General features: G+C 40.2%; 2 protein-coding genes across 2 annotated transcripts; both read left to right on the top strand.

Annotated features, from left to right (window-relative positions):
* The first annotated feature begins 4,499 nt into the window (after positions 1–4,499).
* On the top strand, positions 4,500–5,123 carry LOC122004618 (probable cytokinin riboside 5'-monophosphate phosphoribohydrolase LOG6). Its single transcript, XM_042559475.1, has one exon. The coding sequence runs from the start codon at positions 4,500–4,502 to the stop codon at positions 5,121–5,123; it is 624 nt and encodes a 207-aa protein (XP_042415409.1).
* A 13,785-nt stretch (positions 5,124–18,908) lies between these two features.
* On the top strand, positions 18,909–19,856 carry LOC122003982 (homeobox-leucine zipper protein HOX14-like). The gene is made up of 3 exons (XM_042558934.1): positions 18,909–18,983; positions 19,077–19,396; positions 19,484–19,856. Exons 1-3 carry the CDS (start codon positions 18,920–18,922, stop codon positions 19,718–19,720), a joined length of 621 nt encoding a protein of 206 aa, XP_042414868.1. The 5' UTR covers positions 18,909–18,919; the 3' UTR covers positions 19,721–19,856.
* The last annotated feature ends 1,633 nt before the right edge of the window (positions 19,857–21,489 follow it).

The raw sequence follows: 21,489 nt of genomic DNA on the forward strand, positions 1-21,489 counted from the left end.
AAGCGGCCGGTTCATTGTGACCAAGCAATGGCCGGCCACATATTCTCTAGAAATGGCCGGCCCTTGCCTTGGGCAAGGGGGCTAGCTGCAATATTTAAATTAGGAAGGTTGGTTTTGAATTTTTAAATTTTCTCAGATATTTACAATTTGTAAAAAAAGAGATTTTAAAAATTTATAAAATTTTCCTAATTTAAATTAGGCCACAAGGTTTTAAAAGAGAGTTGTAAAATTTATAAAACTTTCTTTTAAAAAGAAATATTATTAGAGATGTTTTAAATTTTAAAACTTGGTTTTAAATTTTAAAACTTTCCTTTTAATATCCACATTAGAAAAAAGGAGAGAGTTTGTAAAATTTTATTAGAAGTTTTCTTCTTTTAAAATTTTATAAAAATTTTTTCTTTCTTTCCTTTTAATAAGACCTTGCTTGGTGCCCAAGCAAGGGGCCGGTCAAATAATTAAACATCAACAAATAGTTGTTTAATTAATAAATCAATCTAGGATTGATTAATTAAAAGGAAAGAAAAAGAAAAAAAAAGGGAAATAGGAATGAGTCTAATTTTTTATAAAACTCTTTCCATAATTTTCCGTTGGGAAACTAATATAAAAAGGGGGGAAGGGGAGGCCTTGAAAAACATAACAATTGATATTGTGTTGTTGGAGATCAGCAAGTGGTCGACCCCTCTCCCTCTCTTCCCTTTGCTCTCTTTTGCTTCTTTGTGGTGGTGGTGGCCGAATTCTAGAGAAGGAGGAGAAGCTTTCCAGGTGGTGTTCGTCTTGGAGGATCGTCGCCCACACGACGTCCAAGAGGAGGCGAGGGATACGACAGAAGATCTCGAGGTTTTTAGCATACAAGGAAGAGGTATAACTAGTATTTAATTTCTGCATCATACTAGTTAATTTTTCTTTGTATAAATATCAAATACAAGAGGCATTCGATTCTTGTTTTTCGAATTTAATTTCGATGTTGTGTTCTTTTTCTTTTTTCCTTGTGATTTGATTGTTCCTTTTGGTTAACCTAGAGTTATATAAGGAAATTAAATATTAACTTTCCTTAAAAGGCTTTGTCTAGTCGGTGGTGGTTGCTCCCATATCCAAGAAGGCCAAGTGCCTCGTCATGCAGTACTAGAAGCCAATTTTGGAAACTAATATTTAATTGAATTTATAACCTAGGTGATTTGGATCAAACTTGTTAAGTTCCGCAGGAGATCCAAATCTAAACCTAAATGAACATATAAGTTAAACTTGGAATCAAACGTGTTAAGTTCCGCAGGAGATACAAGTTTAACTTAAAAGAACACATGGTAGCTAGGAAAGGTTCAGATCACGTACAAAATTTTTGTACAGTGGAGCCATTGGGTTTTCCGAGTAGCAACCAACAAAAACATTATGGTTTGCTAGACCGCCTGTATAGCTCCACTCTCTCTTTGGATATTGTCACAGACCATTTAGGCCTCGTAAGAAAGTGGGCCCTCTACGTAAGGCTCGCCCCCCAACTAACATCCTAATGGGCCTTCTAGTCTGAGAGCTCGTTTTGTGATTAATACAACATGTGAGTTTGTCAGATAGTCATAAGATCATATATATGTATAGATACGCAATATGTCCTCCCATACCCACGATATGACTACTAGATACGATATAAGCATGACTATGAGATAAGTAGTTTGACAGTAAGATGATGTCTCATTAAATGCGGAGATTATGATTGACATTATAAAAGGGGGGCATTCTCAGTTGGTATAAGTACATGCATACAAGCTTACACATTCTCATATTTTCTTCCACTTATACTACTTTGCTCCTGCCGTTTTCTTACTTGATCATTAGAGTAGTTGTGTCAGGGACCCCCCTGCTTATTGATGATTTTCCTTCCTCTATTTTTGGTAGTATTCACAGGCAATTCCCGAAGTTCTTCAGCTTAAGTCTTATTCCTGGTTCAATTCCATGCTAATTCATCGATGGTCTACAGCTCATCGTTTCCGAACGGGATCAACAGATTTAGCACAACAAGTATAATATGAAATTATAAATTAAGAGATTTGACAATCTCGTGAATGTATGGTCCTGTCTTTGGATTTCACTGAAACTCTAAGTTGGATTGACGTCTATTGTTTCTTTCAGGAGAATGTATCCTCACTTACTCCTCTTAGGAGGGTTTACTTGTGATCTTGTCTGAAAATTGAAAAGATGGAACGACCGAAATGATGTGGCTGAAATGTTGACCGAGTTGTCATGCCCTGGATGGGAAGAGTATGCTGAGTCGTCTTCTATGTTGACCAAGTCGTCAGAAGGTCTTTGGTCAACGCTACCTGCAGACAATGACCAAGTTTTTTAGGTCCCTGGCACCTCGATGCTCGAGGCAGATCCCATAAATATATAAGAAGTAGGCTAAATAGTAGGATAATGAAATGAATGAAGAGTGAGTACGATGACGTACCCTGACCCAAGGGGGCACCCTTTGGTAGACTGATGAGTTGGTAGTGACATTGATCGAGTCGTCGTGACCTAGAAGAGTAGATGAATGTGAACCGAATGAGGAGAAAGATTTGACAGCATGGAGCCGGTTGTGGCAGGGAACCAGAATACAACAGTAGCACACACGCCGGAACACAATAGCGGTGCGGAGGCCGAAACACCACATATCGACTCATAGGTCGGGTAGTAACAATGACGTAAAGGCCAAAACAACATATCGGCTCAAAGGCCATAACACAATAGCAAGGTGCATGGAAGTGGTGACTCGGGGAAGGCTGGTTCACGTCAAAAGTGTATATGATAGGGCGGATCGAGGTCTGGATTGGCCCCGAGAGAGGATTGCAGTGGCAGTCGGAGGTCAAATCTGTGTTACATCTGAAGGCAAGATATCGAATGGTTAGATTCGGCAACAGTGATGTCGTCTGCAATGCGAAAGGTGTGAAGGTCGTGGTAGAGTGAGAAATAGCATAGCCAACGAAGTCAGCAGACTGAGAAGGCCGGGGGCATCATGATCAACGATGGTGGCTGGTCGCTGCGACAGAGAGGCAACCGATGAGCGACTGTGGACACCAGAAAGGAGTGGAGCGTGGTAGTCGACTATGGCGCCAAGGTGGCGGCTACTTGTGGCATGAAGGCAACAGTCGGTTGTGGCACGAAAGCTGCTGTCGTGGAGTGCGACGGTGGCACTCGTAGCACTGGAGTGGGTCGAGGGTGGCCAGTGACGGTGCTAAAGGGTGGCTATCGAACGACTTTGGAGCGAGGAGGCCGCTTGTGAGAGAGGAGGCAGCGCAGTGACGACGGTAGCGTGCGTGAGAGGAAGAAAAGAGACTATTTCTGTGAGGGAGAAGGTGGCTAACCATGAAGACGGACGCCGTCAAAGGCAGTCGGCGACTGGTGGGTGACAAGGGAGGTGGGGAGGTAGCAACGTTATCCTCTGGCGGCCGGGTTGGTGAACATCACTCCCCTAAAACCCAAACTCTCAACATGTGAAAAGACCAAAATGCCCTTGCCTCCTTCTCTTTATTCCTTCTGACCCCACACAATACATCCATATCAACTTGTCTTGCCAAACATCCGATCCTTTAGACTTATTTAGACTTTGTGCTCTACATCCGATCCTCTGACCCCCTAGGCTTCCTTTTAGTGTCCGGTCCTCCAGACACATCGACCTACTAGACATTTGGTCCTCCAGACCCATACGTCTAGACTTTCTGCCTGATGTACTCAATATGCCAAGTGTTCCTATCCAGTTCTATTGACAAGGACTTCATTGGCTAGTCGCAAATAGGACTTTCTCTTTTAAATAAAAAAAAAACTAGGATTTTTCCTTTATCTAGTGTTCACTAGGACTTTTGCTTTACATAGTCTTAACCTACTAGAACTTTTTCATTACTTAACTACACACTTGTCAACCTTATTAGATTATAATAAAACTTAACTTTGAATCTTTGTCAATATCAAAACTTCGATTCGATTATCTAGTACTCCTGATACCAACAACAACATATCTGAGTACGAAGGTCAACCTTTGATGATCGAGCAGGCTCCATTGTTACTCATCTGTCGAGATTCGAGAAGCAGCAAAAGGAAAAGAAGAGAAGGTGAAGGAGGTCTTTGAGCTGTTCTCAGAATTACTAAATTTGGAGTGCTAGCTAGCTTTCAGGCTCCATTGTTACTCATCTGTCGAGATTCGAGAAGCAGCAAAAGGAAAAGAAGAGAAGGTGAAGGAGGTCTTTGAGCTGTTCTCAGAATTACTAAATTTGGAGTGCTAGCTAGCTTTCAGGCTCCATTGTTACTCATCTGTCGAGATTCGAGAAGCAGCAAAAGGAAAAGAAGAGAAGGTGAAGGAGGTCTTTGAGCTGTTCTCAGAATTACTAAATTTGGAGTGCTAGCTAGCTTTAGTTGATGTTCTGTAAATTAACAAACTTTAAAACAGCACGACAACTATATGATCTCTGCCTCCATTTCTTTATATATATCACGTTTGCACTGATCGATCGATCGATCTATCGTCCGAGGCGAGGATGGCGGATACCACGAGGACGTCGAGGTTCAAGAGTGTGTGCGTCTTCTGCGGCAGCAGCGCCGGCAACCGCGACTGCTACGGGAACGCCGCCGTGGAGCTCGGCCGGGAACTGCTGGACTGGAAGGTGGACCTCGTCTACGGGGGTGGCGACGTCGGTCTCATGGGGTTGGTCTCCCGCGCGGTGCACTCGGGCGGCGGCCGCGTCGTCGGGATCATCCCGCGGTCACTCATGGCGAGGGAGATCACAGGGGAGACGTTAGGGGAGTTGAAGGAGGTGACGAGCATGCACCAGCGGAAGGCGGAGATGGCCCGCTGCGCCGACGCCTTTGTGGCGCTTCCCGGTGGCTACGGGACGCTGGAGGAGCTGTTCGAGGTGGTCGCGTGGGCGCAGCTCGGCATTCACAGGAAGCCGGTGGGGTTGCTCAACGTCGACGGCTACTTCGATCCGCTGCTGGCGTTCATCGACAAAGCGGTGGCGGAGGGGTTCATTCCGCCGCACCAGCGCGGGATCCTCGTCTCCTCCGCCAACGCTCGGGGCCTCCTCTGCGGGCTGGAGGAGTACGTGCCGGTGGAGGACGCGGTGACGAGCAGATTTGCGGCTGAGTGGGCTTCGGGGGATTGATTCAATTCTTAATCAACCACCCTACTTCAGGATTAATAAAATAAATTCTGGACGAAATATAAATTAAAAAGATCCGGACAAAATCGTTCCTAGATTTTATGTCCAAGATCATACGTATAGATAATTGTGATGGAAAGATACGAGGTATATACACGTGTGAAATTATGCTTTTTTACTTTTATTATTTTTTATTAATATTAGTACTATCTTACTATTTTAATTAAGAATATTAACTAACTAATTTTGATACAGTTTAAAATAAAATTAAATTATGTTAATATTTTTTATATAAAAATAATTGTTAGATTTATTAATTTTTTTTATTATTTTTATATAAAAAATATATATTATCATATTCTCTATAGTCCATAGTTTAGAATTAGTAACATGGTTGTTAGGATCATTCGTACTCGGCTAGAGAGGGGGGTGTGAATAGCCGCCCCAAATTCTCGCGTTCTTCCTACAGTTAGGTTAGCGCAGCGGAAAATACAACAAAGAAACGAAAGAGAAGAAAATCAAACCTTAACACAGCGATGTACGAGGTTCGGAGATGATACTCCTACTCCTCGGCGTGTCCGTAAGGTGGACGAGCCCTATCAATCCGTCGGTGGATGAGTCCCCGGAGAACCGGCTAATATCAACTCCTTGTGGGTGGAGAAACCTCGCCACAATCACTTGCAACAGCAAGCTAAGAGTACAAGAGAATAGCAAGAACAAAATGAATGTAAAACAAACAAGCTTGCCTCCTCGTCGATCGAGGTCCCTGATGAAGTAGCAACCCACGGACATGCAAAGAAGCAGCCGAGAAAACTGGAAGCTCACGCGAAGCTTAGCTGAGCTCAAGAAAGCTCGGAGCACCGTATAGCGTAAGTGAGAGAACTTCCGTAGGAAGAAGAAGTATCCTCAGAGAAGCTCTCCCTTTATACCGCGAAGAAGAAATAATGAAGAAACTAGCCGCTGCGTCGCAACGGAACTGATCGGCCTGCGGACCGATCAGTAACATCCCGTTCGGCCGCAGCTTCTGTTCCGTCCCTGCTCTCGATCGGTCCATGGACCGATCAGAAACGGACCAGACGCAGATCAGAAACCTCGATCGGCCTACGGACCGATCAGCTTTTCTCCGCCGCCATCGATCTCCTTCCGATCTCCGCATCGATCGATAACCATCGAGCATATCGATCGGTCACCGATCGGTCACCGCACCGATCGATGAGCTATGTATCATTGGATCGGTCTGCAGCTCGATCCAAACTTTTCAACCCTAAACCTAAGGCTTCCACACCAACATCCGGCCAACCTTGACTGGTACATCATGCCCAGCATCCGGCCACCCTCGACCTGCTAGCACTTCCCACTTCGCCAAGCGACTTTGACCCATCGCCACCACCGTGAGTCCGATCCCCGATCCATCCGATTTTCCCTCCTCTGTTTTCACTCACCAGATTCCAACCGCCAACCACATCTCAGGTTCCGCTCCTCCTCAGCCCAAGCGCCGACCATTTCTCTTCTGCCCTAGCATCACCGACCGAGCCTTATTCCTCGATTCTTCTTGCTGTCGACGTCTTTCCAGCCCTAGCCTTCCGATTTCTCTCTCGAGCACGAAGTCATTTCCCTTCTCCTCTTGCTTCGACGTGAGGACTCCCCGCCAGCCAACATCCCCTACTTTCTCTCACAGTCACGGAGCTTCTTCCCTCACACTCCTTGTGTTATGGAACCGCAAGTGTACGATTTCTTCGTCAGTAATACACATATTGATTCCACAAGCTCTCGCTTGACTTTTTCAATCAGTCAACCAGTCAACCTTGACCTACGGTTGCACCAACAATCTCCCAAACATCTATTCTTGTCCCACATCAAGAATAGAACTCTCACGAGTGTCAAACATCAACATGCACACAACTAGGTCAACCTCGACCTAAGGTTGCACCGACAATCTTCCCAAGTCAAACATCAAAATACAACTCGAGTCACGTCAACTCGAGTCGGGTCAACCAGTCAACCTTGACCTAAGGTTGCACCAACAATCTCCCGATGTTTGACAAAACCATAATCAAGTTAGGTTAACCCGATAACCTAACTTAGGTTTTCAATCATCTTCCAATGTCCAATGTTCTTTCCTTGAACATTCTCTGGACATTCTCCTCTTAGGTTAACCCAATAACCTAACTTGGGTTCTCCAATAATTCTCCCCCTTTTTGACACACATCAAAAAGAATTCCAATGTTCTTCCTTGAACATTCCTTGACATTCTTTCCCTAACTTAGGTTAACCCGATAACCTAACTTGGGTTTTCTGATAATTCTCCAATGAACACTCTCCCCTTTTTGACACACATCAAAAAGAACAAGGAGGGTATCAAGGTCAAGAGTTTCTTCCTAATGAAAGTCCCATACCTTTCATTTGAAACTCTTAATTTCCTCCTTGATACTAAACTCAACAATCAACTTAGTGATAATCTCATATCACTAATCCTTAAAAGTCTTTTGGAGTAAAAACTCCCCCTAAAAGTCAACTCCCCCTTGACAATTAGGTAAAACTCCCCTCAAGGTCAACTCCCTTGACCATTGCACCAACAATGTCTTACAGAGTTCCAAACCTTTAGAACTCCACAACCACCACTACCATAACTGAAATTTCAGACACCAGCTGAAAAATCAGAAATTCGGCACGCCCTGATCGGTCCCCAGACCGATCAGAAGCCCCCTGGATCGGTCCCCAGACCGATCCGTCCTTCACCAGATCGCATCAAGCTTTCTGGATCTTACTGGATCGGTCTACAATACTTTGGATCGGTCCGCAGACCGATCAGAGCTTCCCTGGACCAATCCAGCCACTGAAATCAGAACTTCTGATATCCCCTTCCGGAAAATCAGAAACTCCTAATAAATTCAAGAAAATTCCAAAAATTATGAAACTTTGAGGATACATTCCTCATATCATACACTATCATGGAAAAATAGTTTTCTATGAAAATAACTTCCATTTTTCAATCTTGATACAAAGTTCAAAAACTTTGAAATAGTTCAAGTTTAACTCAACTTGGTATCACAATGTTCAAAGATGAATGCTATCACTAGGAAAGCTTCATCAAGGTTTTTCAAATCAATTTTAAAATGCTTTTAAAACCATTTGAATTTAGGACCATAATCTTAGGGCTAAATGTACATGACTTGTACACAAGCTTTCCCTATGATCCTTAATTTCTTGAATTAGGGTCATCTAGGTACAAGGACAATGCACCTTGATCCTAACTCATGATCCTAATATCTCACACACATCTAAGGTGTATCAAACCACATTCAAGTCAATTTGATGTGAGATATGGATTAAGGTCAACTTAGGCTAAGTTCTCATGCATTTTCTAAACACAAATTTGATCTCAATATCAAAATGTGTTTTTCATCCTTAAATCAATTTCATTGATCATTAATGCAAGAGATGATGACATGGCATAAATTAATAACATAAGTGAAAGCATGTGCCAATGTCATGATGTCATGGCATAAAGTTTGAAACGAAACTAACACATGACATATAGATAACCTAAGCATTATCATGACATTTCAAATGATAATAAAATAAGTATGATGTCATGGCATGGCATATGACAACCAATCATGGGAAGTTAGCACAAATAAAATACCTAAATTCCCTATCTAAGTATCCTTAGCCTTAGCTAACTTATAATCTAACCCTAGATTGCCCATATATCCCTTAGAGAAAACCAAAATCCCAATTATGGTATTTCTCTAGGTTTTCTTAAATTGTGCCAAATAAGATTGAAATCGATATTTTTCAAATATGGCACAATTTACTCTTTAAGGAGTAACTAGTAATTCTATTTCATTTTCAAAGGTTAACAAAACCTTGAAAATGCTCCTTGAGTGTCAATTTCCTCAAAGTTGGGTTAACTACCCTTCTTATTGGAGTTGACACTCTCTAACCCATCTATGGGGTAGAGAAGATGCTCCTAGGAACCCAATACCTATTAGAGCTCATTGGGTTCACTAAATATTCACCAGGGATAACTTCCCTAGCAACCCTCCTAATGACCCTCTTAGGCTTTGAAGCCTTGGTCATTTGGGTCTCATCAAGGTCAACTATAGGGGTGACTCCCCTTGTAACCTTGGTAATGGTCTTCCTAGCCCTAGGTTTTGTTCCATAATCGAATGGAACATTGTGATAAGTGGGCTTGACCATTTGGGACTTAGGTTTGTGACCCAAACCCTTTTTGTCCTTGGACATTGGTTTTTGACCCTTAAACCCTAGAGATGACTTCTCCATGTTTTTAAGAGCCTTTTCTAAATTATCAAGTCTTGACCTCAAGACTTGATTCTCCTTCTCTAGTACCTCAATTTTTGATTTGTCATTTTTCTTTGAGGCATTCCTAGGCATGTGTCTAGTTGATTTGAGATTCCTACCTAGGTTCTCCTTAACCTTAGATGAGGTAATTCTAGGGTTGGCTTTCCTAGTGTTATCCTTATCTAGGCTCACATGTTTGGCACCTAAGCATGTGTATCGGTTTCTAATGTTATCATGCTTATCATTATTGACTAGTGCAATAAAATTTCTAGCATGCATCTTACTAGTATTGCACGAATGAGACTTAAATGATACCTTAGGGTTTGCCTTAGCTCCCCCTATAGAAGTGCTCGGTCTCTTGCCCTTGTGAGGTTGCCTCCCCCTCGGACAATGACTCCGATAATGTCCCCTTCGCTTGCATTGGAAGCATACCACGTGCTCCTTGCCTTTGCGTGTCGGGACTCCGGCTCCCTTGACTTTTGGTGCCGGTGGAGTCTTCCTAACCCTCCTTGGACACTTACTCTTGTAGTGCCCATGTTTCCTACACTCAAAACACATTATGTGTAATTTGCTTGAAATCACAGTGTTTGAGTTACCTAGGGTTGTGGATGGAGATGAGCTTTCTTCTTCAACCCTTCCGGAGGTGGAAACTTCTTCTTCTTGCTCCGAACTTGAGCAAGAGGAACTCTCCTCCTCTTCTTCCTTGGATGTTGAGTAGCCCTCAACTCCCAATTTGCTCCCTCCATGATGTGAGCTACTTGGCTCACTAGGCTCCTCTTCATGGCTTGAAGTGAAGCTCTCCTCATGGTACTTGGCCAAGTTATCCCACAATTCCTTGGCATTGTTGTATTTACCTATCTTACACAAAATATTAGTAGGTAATGAAAATTCAATTGTTTTAGTTACCTCATTGTTGATCGTGGATTGGTGGACTTGTTCCTTCGTCCACTTGTTCTTCTCTAGAGGCTCTCCTTCTTTATCCATTGGAGGAGAAAACCCTTCTTGTACACAAAACCAGTTCAACATATTAGTCCTAAGAAAATACATCATCCTTACCTTCCAATATGTGAAGTTGTCGTTGTAGAAGGGTGGAATCGTGATGTCTTCTCCGAATTGATCCATCTCTAGCTTTGCTCCCACGGGTGTTGATCCGATGAAGAGCGGCCTCGCTCTGATACCACTTGTTAGGATCATTCGTACTCGGCTAGAGAGGGGGGTGTGAATAGCCGCCCCAAATTCTCGCGTTCTTCCTACAATTAGGTTAGCGCAATGGAAATACAACAAAGAAACGAAAGAGAAGAAAATCAAACCGATGTAACGAGGTTCGGAGATGATACTCCTACTCCTCGGCGTGTCCGTAAGGTGGACGAGCCCTATCAATCCGTCGGTGGATGAGTCCCCGGAGAACCGGCTAATATCAACTCCTTGTGGGTGGAGAAACCTCGCCACAATCACTTGCAACAGCAAGCTAAGAGTACAAGAGAATAGCAAGAACAAAATGAATGTAAAACAAACAAGCTTGCCTCCTCGTCGACTGAGGTCCCGGATGAAGTAGCAACTCCACGGACAGATGCAACAGCAAGCTGGTCGAGACGGGAAGCTCACGCGAAGCTTCAGCAGCAGCTGAGCTCAAGAAAGCTCGAGCACCGTAAAGCGAAGCTTGTGCAGAGAGAACTTCCAAGGAAGAAGAAGTATCCTGTAGAAGCTCTCACCTTTATACCGCAAGAAGAAAAATGAAGAAACTAGCGCTGCGTCGCAACGTTAGAACTCGATCGGCGTGGACCGATCAGTAACATCTCGATCGGTCCGCAGACCAATGTGAAGAAGCCTATGCTTGTTCGCCCTGATCGGTCCATGGACCGATCAGAAATCCGATCGGTCCCGCAGAGATGTGAACCCCGATCGGTCTACGGACCGATCAGCTTCTTCTTCACGCCATCGATCTCCTTCGATCGGTCTCCGCATCGATCGATAACCATCGATAAGCTATCGATCGTCACCGATCGGTCACCGCACCGATCGATGAGCTATGTATCATTGATCGATCGGCTCGATCCGATCCAAACTTTTCAACCCTAAACCTAAGGCTTCCACACCAACATCCGTCAACCTTGACTGTTGGTACATCATGCCTAGCATCCGTCAACCTGTTAGGACTCCTCGCTAAGTGTCCGGTCAATCCTTTGACCCACTTAGACTTTTCAACACCGTAAGTCCGATCATCCCCGATCCATCTGATTTTCCCTTGCCTCGTTTCACTCACCGGACTTTCCAACCGCCAACATCGTTAGACTTTCCCACCGCCTAACATCCCGCTTAGACTTTCCCACCGCTCGGTTTCACTCACCAGATTTTCCACACCGCCTAACATCCCAGTTAGGACTTTCTCACCGCGGCTTCACTCACCGGACTTTCCAACCGCCTAACATCCGCTTAGACTTTCCCGCCTAACATCCCGCTAGACTTTCCCCGCCTGGTTTCACTCACGGGACTTTCCACACCGCCTAACATCCCGCTTAGGACTTTCTCGTGCAAGCTCCCTGCTGGACTTTTCCAGTCAAGTCTCCATACTTGACTTTTCGCGCCAAGCTCCCTCGCTTGACTTTTCCAGCAGTCTCCATACTTGATTTTCCATGCAAGCTCCTGCTTGGACTTTTTCCCGAATCAGGTCAACCAGGTCAACCTTGACCTACGGTTGCACCAACAATCTCCCAAACATCTATTCTTGTCCCACATCAAGAATAGAACTCTCTCACGAGTGTCAAACATCAACATGCAACACAACTAGGTCAACCTTGACCTAAGGTTGCACCGACAATCTTCCCAAGTCAAACATCAAAATACAACTCGAGTCACGTCAACTCGAGTCGGGTCAACCAGGTCAACCTTGACCTAAGGTTGCACCAACAATGGTGAATAAATCAGTGATATTACAAAAGTATGTATTTCTTAACTTTTTAGTTAAGATTAAGTACAGTATCACATCATCTCCAATCCATCACTAAAATATTAAATTTGATGTCAAATTAGTATCAAAAGATTCCAATTCATACATCAAATTCCACACTAAATATGGTATGATGAATAGTACAACATCATGTTTGATGATGTAGTATTCACATCACCATATTTGAGGTGGGAGAGAGTTTTTATTTTTTAATTTTATTATATAATTAATAAAATCAAATGTAATGAATTTGTAATTATTATTGTCTTTGTCTTTACTTATATAATATTTAAATGTAATCATTATTTATTATGAATTTAAATTAAGTGTATTTAATATATATTTAAATTTTATTATGTATAATTGTAAATATTTAATTTATTAAAAGACAAAGAAGCTCATATTGTCCTTCGAAATATATTAATTGAGCATTTATGGGAATAATATATTAATTCTGAAGGTTAAAATCTTGTAATATTATATTTTTAATTAAGTATCATTGTTTGTTTTGAATAAAAAATAGTAAAATATTTTATCTTAATTGTGTGTGATTTTATAATATTTTTAAAATATATTTATGCCTGTGTAATTATATAATAAAATTAAAAAAAAAATTATATATATATATATCTTAGTTGGATACTGAATTTAAAAAATTTTAAAATATCAAATATTAATGAAGTATTAATTTTAAATAAAATAATTATTATATAAATAAATTAATAAGAATAATAGAATATTCTAAAGATTTTTTTTTTTTAATTTGATAGAGTGTGGATGAGTTGAAATTTGAAATAGTATGTGGTATTGAAATTATACTATTTTAATATAATATTATATTAAATTTATCAAATTTAATGTTATGGGATGGAGATGGTCTCAGAATCTTAGCTTGTACTTACTATTAGGATTCTGGCTTTTTGAGCAACTCACTTCCCAAACTTAACATGTGAAGGGACAAGGCAAACAAAGGGATACCACAGTTTTTACAACACTTTTTAATTGGGATGCATCCTAGTCTTCTCTCCGAGAGATTCCCTTAGACTTCTTTCGCTAGAAAAGATAAAGGAGGGAGGTTTTAAAGGGAGGATTATCTCTACGTTCTCATTTACTTTACTATATTACTCCATTCATTTCTGCTCTATATGTTATTGTTGAATAAATATGAATGGAGAAGAGGAGGAAGAGAAGTTCTATTGTACATGGGACTTTAGTCTCACATTGAGAGTTTCTTGGCATCTTTGTTGATTTATATTGATTCACATACATTGAGGATGTGAACAAATGCATGGGGAGAGACTCTCTCAAGCGTGGGTGCACAGGAGGGGTGCAAATCCAAGGCTCGGATTGCACTGAACCAAGTTGACTCGTGCGCGAGCGCAACCTGCGCACACGAATGTCAGACCGGTCGGGGCAAAATTTGCCCAAACGGAACAACTAATCAAAACGGCCAAGTGAAAAGCGGGTGTTGAGTAATGATCATTAATTGATCGTTAATGTTGTTCTTTGGTTTTGAGCTCCTATATAAGGAGGCTGCGACCATTGGCAAAAGGTTACGTAGATAACACAGTGAGAAGCTCTCTTCCTCATTCCCCTTCTCTATCGTGCAACTCCTGCTCGGCAGATAGCATTAGGATACAGCCGAATGCTTATTTGGGTGGTCAGACCGTTGTATCCTGGGAAACAGACCATCCAAATAAGCCTCGAAGTACAGCCGGAGGTGAGACGAATCTGTTTCAAGGAAACTGCTACTTGCAGGCCTCGGTCAGCTTGCCCGGTCGAGATTTTGCCCGACCTGTTGCTTTGTCAAGACTGCTCTGCAGACCTGGTCTTCTGTTGTGCAGATCTACTCTAAACAAACCCGGTCATTCTGCTCTAAACAGACTTGGTCTTCTTTTCTGTCAAGACCTGCTCTACTGCTCAACCGACCCGATTGACCTGACCGACCGACCCGACCTGCCGATCCGACCTCATCTCGATCGATCTGCTTGGCCGATCTGTCCTCTGCTCGGCCGATCCGCCTGCTCGGTAACACAGACTAGTTGGACAGCCGATCTTCGGTTCGGAGCAGAAACCAGCCCTTGCTGGCAACCTGAGATTATCCACTTAGGTCATCTCTACTGTAAGTTAAATTTAATTCAGTACAATTTAAATTTAGCTAATACTTCGTAAAATCTCCGACAATATATTATTGTATTGTTTAACAATTATTTGGGACTTCATAATAATTTAGACATCGGACACCGAATTAACTCCCGGGGATATATGTTATTCTCCACATTAATTGATCACATCTCGCCCACCACTGATTTTGAAAAGCTGATCTGACTCGACTAAAGTCGACTAAAGAAAATTCCATAAAATTTGACTCATTTATCGTTCTTGACCGAAACAATGAACACATTGTGCAGAGATGAGACATTCAGCAGAAGCATATTCGCCACCAGTTTTACTTAGAAGGCCCTTTTTGGGCCACAATAACTACGCCAGCCATAGACCTTTCAAACGTTATATTTCCATTGAGATTATTTTTTAAGTTCATGTAATATGCTAGTAAAAGATCACATAATTATTTAATTTAAACTGCTCAACTTTAAACCTTTTTTATATTTAATTCCTTGTTTTAATTCATAAAACAGATAATTAACGTTTATCAAACATATTACAATAAAATATTAAATTTCTTTATATATTCATGCAAAAATGGATCGTTGAGAAGTTGCAAAACAACCGAGGCCTCGTGTAGCAGAAGCAGCAGCAGCAGCAGCAGCTGCTGCATGCTTACAGAAGAAGACAGTTGCCACCATCCATCCCAGCTGTCCTTAATAGACTCAGTGTGTGCTGACGTGTCGCAAGGGAAAAGGCCAATGTTCATCGGAACCCTCCACAAGATTAACTCACAGCAACCCCAAGAATTATCTTGTGACCTCTTGGAATCTGTGTAAAGATTTAATTTGACTTGATAAGAGGGGCCACGTTTCGGCCTCCCACTGCCTGATCCACCTAATTAATTCCCTCTAATCATGATTAAGAATGGAATCCCTGGCTTAAGGACTTTGGTGCTCAATTAAGAATCTAATCCATAGCGACTTTGGGGAGCTCTCTCGCTTAATTTTCTTGAGGTCTTTTAAAAAAAAAAACTTTTCCCTGAGTCGTTTTGAAAATTTTTATGTATGTAATGCTATAATTCAACCTCCAAAGTTTAAATGCAAAATTTTATTGGCACATTCAGAAGTTAAAAAAAATGCCAATGCTAAGAGAGAAAGGTAATTAAGGTAGGTTTAACTTTCATAACTAGGGTTTCACTTGCTTTAGATATATAATAAACAATTGACGCATGAAAGCCTTGGGATTGGCCTTCTCTCACACAAGGTAATAATATTAAGAATAATAATAATAATAGTGATAATAAACTACTAATTTAGCTTCCATGGAACTGGACGCCAAGCAAGAACACTTAAAAGGTGGCATAAATCATGGCCCTTTATGAGTCAATTTAGCTTGATCTAAGATTTTATTTTGACCAAATTAAAGGTGCAGTTTTTAGGGTGATTATATTCTTTTGAAATTTAATTTAGAGGGCAGTACCACCGAGAAGTAATATGAAACACTTGATTAGGTGTTATTATTACTTAAGGTATATATATACTTTCCAAGGACCACATTTTGATTTAAGATTAATTAAATAGAAGAAGAAATTGACTAAGATATATGATTAAAACTTAAGAAAACAATATTTTAGAAGGGGGAATCTCAATCTACAGAACATTGTCTTAAAATAATATGAAATTCTAAATAGGTGTACTTACTCAGGATAGACTACTACTTTTGATTTAATATTATTAAGTTTGTAAAAAATTAGTGACAAAAGAAAAAAAGAATCACATAGATTTTGCTTTATGTGCCAAATCTTGAAGTCCTAATAACGCCAAATTAATATTGAAGTCTAATAACTTCATGTCACAGAATGCCATTGCCGACAAAATATTTTTTTTTAAATAGAAAAAAAGATATATATTGTATGATAATTTTAAGAGTCATTGAGACTTTTAATGATTTTGAAAATTATTTAAAAAATTTATTACACAAGCTCATTTTTTTCCCTATTGTCAATACAAAAGGAAATAATGGATATAATAGTAGGTGAGACCCCATCCAATTAATATCTATATATGTAGTTATCTAATTGTTTATGAATCTTAAAAACACTTTAATCTGTTGCAAAACTATAAAGTTAAATGAAGGCATTTAATTAATTAAACTAAATAAAATAATCAATAATCTAATGCATGAACAAATAAACTAAATGAAGTAAATAATAATGACTAGTTGAACCAAATGAAGACGCATGTTAAAATCAAATAAAAACACACCTAATTTGTGTGCAAATTGTATACAAAATCAATTACTCTTTCTTAAATTAATTAAATAATATATAGTTGAGTGTGATTACTTAGAATTTACTTCGCTAGAACACCTTTTGGTTTAAAATTAACTAAGAAACAAAAATTGACAATGGTTTAGATTAACTCCTAAATGTAACACAAAACACTCGATTAGGTGTGATAATATTGCTTAATTTGAATCGACTTTCCAAGAAGCAACTTTTTTTTGGGTCAAAATATCCAGCTCTTCAAATTGATTAATGTTAGAAGTGATCGAATCAACTTTATAAAAAAATTTTACCGACAACCAAGATAAATTTAAAAGTACTAATGCTTCATGACTCTGCAAACAATATTTTAAGATTGTCTTCCATCCCGCTGGAGGAAACTAATCCACAGTAGGGCTTCCAAGAAGCAACTTTTGATTTGTGATTAATTGAACCCAAGTGGAAATTGACCAAGATATATAATTAAAATCCTAGAGGAACTTTTTTAAGTAAAGAAAGAAAAATATCCAAATAGATTTTGCTTAATTAAAAACTACACGAGACACTTCATTGACAAGGGGTGATTGGCCAGGGCAGACTTCCCGAGGAACTACTTTGGGTTTAAGATTACTTATATTAAATTGATGACTGATTCGATAGGATTTTGACGACATTGAATTCAAGGTGATTAGGTAGTATGCCAGCTCCTCTATCCATGTGATTAAGTGAGCAATTGATTTTACTAAGAGTAATTAACCAAGTGATAAAGTGGCAAAAGGAGAGGTTGATTACTTACACTTCGTATTGATTTGAACATTTTTTTTTAAATATTAATTATATTAATATCTCTCTTTTATTAATATGCTTGTATTCATTTTAACATTAATAACACTGGATTTCACTGTCACTTATTTATCTTTATTCTTTATAGTTAAAATTTATTTTCTTATTTTTTTTAGAATTTTTCAATAAAATCTACATACAAAATAATTGAAAGTCATGTTATAACACTTATTCATATTAATTATAATATTATTTGAGTATTATAATACTAACACGTTAACCTCACGTGGTTCAGGCCCCTGCATGCATGGCCGCGTTAATTAACGTACGTTCCTGAATCGAGGCTGTTTTTTCATGCACGAACCGGGTCCGAGTTTTGGACGGCTCGGTCGAACCGCCGGTGGCCGGCCCAATGGGGGAACTGGCACTGCGGCAGTGGCATGGCGACAGGTCGAAAGGTCCCTGCCAGTGCCATGGCGACAAGTGTCGGATAGATTTCGAATATAATATATATGCTGCCCATGTGCTTCCATGCAGGGACCTTGACTCCAAGTGCCCAATTCAACTCATAGTCTCACGCCAGGAAGGACAAGGACCTTATCCATCCATCAAATATACCTTTAAATCAAAGGACTACAAGTGTGGCATCTCCTCCTCTCCTCTTCTTCTTCTACCCTAAAGTGATCCTGGGAAACTGAGCCAGAGCCTTCAGATTCAATATGCACTTTGCCGCGAGAGACACAAATCTCAAGCCTAGAGCTTCTGTTTTATTCTGTCAGCACTAGCTCGATGAAATTAATATTCATTAGATCGTACCTTCTTCGTTCGTTATCACTCTACATGGGAATTCCCTTTGTACTCATGATAGAAATATTTTATCACTAAAGGTCTCAGTAATGATATTTTATCATGATCTGCGTCGTTGTACGTACTTCTATCATTAAATTAATATATATAGTTGATTCTCCTGTTCAGCAGCAAACTAAACAGTATGAATTGATTAATATGCAAACTAAACGTGAGCAAGAACGTCAGCGCTTTAGAGGAGATTAATGAAATGAAAGGTATGAGATATGCATAAAGAAGGAACAGTGTTTGATACGAATCTATAAGGAAAAACACTTTGTTAGATATATAGATGGAACATGGTTTATCTTGTGTGCATGCTTACTATATATTTTAGTTCTTTTGTGTGTTTCATGATGTTCTCCTGGGTCGACACATCTATTTATTATTATTTTTTTAACAAATTTAATATTTGTCATGTATATTTTTATTTATTTTTGAAGAAGCTTAATTAATTACTGCCCGTCCTCGCTCCTACTGTAGCGCTATATATACAACCCATTGAAGTCGAACACAAAGCAGGTGACGGCGATCTACCAGGCATCCATGGGCCACCAAGAAGACGCTTTGTTCTTCTTCTCTCTCGACCACCCAGCTCAGACTTCTCGAGGTATTCGATCCCCCTCTTCCTCCTTCCTACTAGCTTACGTGCAAATGCTCGACCGGCCGGCAGCAATGATTAATGTTTTCCCGACAATTGCAGCAGGAGCCATCGCCTGCGAGCCTCCGCGTCGCAGGAGGAACAAGGCACGCTGCGGCCTGCTCGCTGCCGAGGCGAAGAAACGGCGACTGAACGATGATCAGGTGAAGCTGTTGGAGACGCGGTTTGAGGAGGAGAAGAAACTGCAGTTCGGGCGGAAGTTGTACCTCGCCGCTGAGCTTGGGCTCGATCCCAAGCAGGTCGCCGTCTGGTTCCAGAACCGCCGGGTGCGGCACAAGAGCAAACAGGTGGAGGAGGCCTACCTCGAGCTCAAGTCCGTCCATGACGCCACCCTTCTTGAAAAATGCCACCTCGAGAAGGAGGTACCTCATTCAACCGAATTTCAACGATCGACAGATACACCCAATCAATCAAATTCTAACTTACTTCAATTGCTCTGAAATCAACAGGTGCTGAAGTTGAAAGATAAGCTTCTTGCGGCTGAAGAAGAGCTTAGAAGGCTTTCCCTCTGCGGCACCTGCGGCGGAACCGGCAGCGGCGAGCTGACAGGAAGTCCAAACTCATCGACTTTAACTGACCAGCCCGCAGTGTCAGAGTTCGGAACGATGGAGGAAGAAGCAGAGCTGATGTTCCTACCGGAGTATGATTGCTTGATGGAATGGGGGTACAATTTCTATGGCATGTGAAGATCGTTGCTAGTTTTTGCTTCGTTTGCATCATGTGATTAATGATTGTAAATTACCCGAGTCCCTTAAGCAAATCCTAGGTGTTCTCCTTACTGACAACGACTGTGTCAAGTTTTGGGGTGTGCGCTTAATTATATTGTAAGGGGCAGCTAGCTAGATTAATTATGATGTTGTTATGCTGTTTCTCCTCTTAGTAATTGTTGATGGTAAACTTGATGGGAGTCCACTAAGCAATGTTCTCATTTAGGGTGGTAAATAAATCAAATATTCATAAATACATTTGATGTTCAGCTTAATAAAAATTTATTCATGTTCATTCAATATACGTATTTAAATTTAAGATCAATTAAATAAATAAACTTAAATAGTTTCTTAAACTAAATAAATAGAATACACATGTATTCAGCTTGTTAATATTCGTAAACAACGTTCGTGAATAGTATTCATGAATCATGTTCATTAATAAAACTTTTATCAATATGCTAAAATAAAAAAATAAAAAAAACAAATAAGTTTGAATTATTAAGCTCAATAATCAATCAAACAAATAAAAATTTCAAACAATCAAACAAACTTGAATTGAGAGTTCGATAATCTAAATGAATCAAGCTCGAACCGAGCCAAACTTGAATTGTAAGTTTGATAGCATCTAAATGAATCAAGCTAAAGCCAAACTTCCAACAACTCAAGCTCATAAAAAATAAACCAAGCCAAACTTGAACAATCAATTCAAGGGCTTGGTTCATTTTAAGTTCGGCTCAGTTTGGCTCGGTTAGCATTAGGGGTGAGCAGTCAACCCGTCAAACCGATCAATCAGCTTATACTGACCCGAACCGAACCGAAAAAGAAAAATCCGCCGGATATAGGGCCGGATGTAGGGTCCTGATATTGCATTATCCGATCTAGTAGGGTTGGATAGTTTTTTATCCCAATAACTGAACCAACCTGATCCGCGATCACCCCTACTTGTAGCAACTACTGTCGATAAGTTGCTACACGTTGTAGTAGTTATTGTCGATAAGCTGCTACACGTTGTAGCAGCTAATCACGATTAGCTGCTACAACGTGTAATGAATAATGTCTATTATCATTTTAAAATAATTTATTTTTTTGTTGTTTTATATTTATATTTTATATTTCATTGGATATAGGGTCGGAAATCCAAATAACTGACAACCTGTCGGATATTTGATACATAATAACCATCGGATATAGGACCAGATGTAGGTCATGATATTGTATTATCTGATCTAGTAGGGTCGGATAGTTTTTTATCCTAATAACCGAACCAACCCGATCCGCGATCACCCCTAGTTAGCATATCAAATAAGTTTGAATACCTAAAACTCGGTTCGGCTTGGCTCGACTTGTTTACTGCCCTTGTTCTCATTAGGTGATCAACACCATTGATCACCAATCTCTATGTGTCGGTTCATTAGACTCACATATAATGTTGATAAAATGATTCAAAATTAATATTTGAGTTAGTGGGGTGATGAGATGACAATTAGTGTTAGTAGTGGTTAAATGAAAATATATTCAATGTATCTTCATTAGTTGTGTTAGTGTGGTAGAATAGTTAAGTTAGTAAGGTTATGGAGTTAGTGAGTTTTATGAGTTATGTAAGGGACTTATAAATAGGCTATATGTTTAATGAATGTGAGATAAAAATTGAAAAATTATTGTGTCTCACTTGTCCGTCTTGTCATCTTATCCTCCTCCCATTTTTTCTAACAGTGGTATCAGAGCGTTAGGTTTGATGTGCCCTA

Source organism: Zingiber officinale, chromosome 7B, assembly GCF_018446385.1.
Source record: "Zingiber officinale cultivar Zhangliang chromosome 7B, Zo_v1.1, whole genome shotgun sequence".
Classification (NCBI taxonomy): Eukaryota; Viridiplantae; Streptophyta; class Magnoliopsida; order Zingiberales; family Zingiberaceae; genus Zingiber; species Zingiber officinale.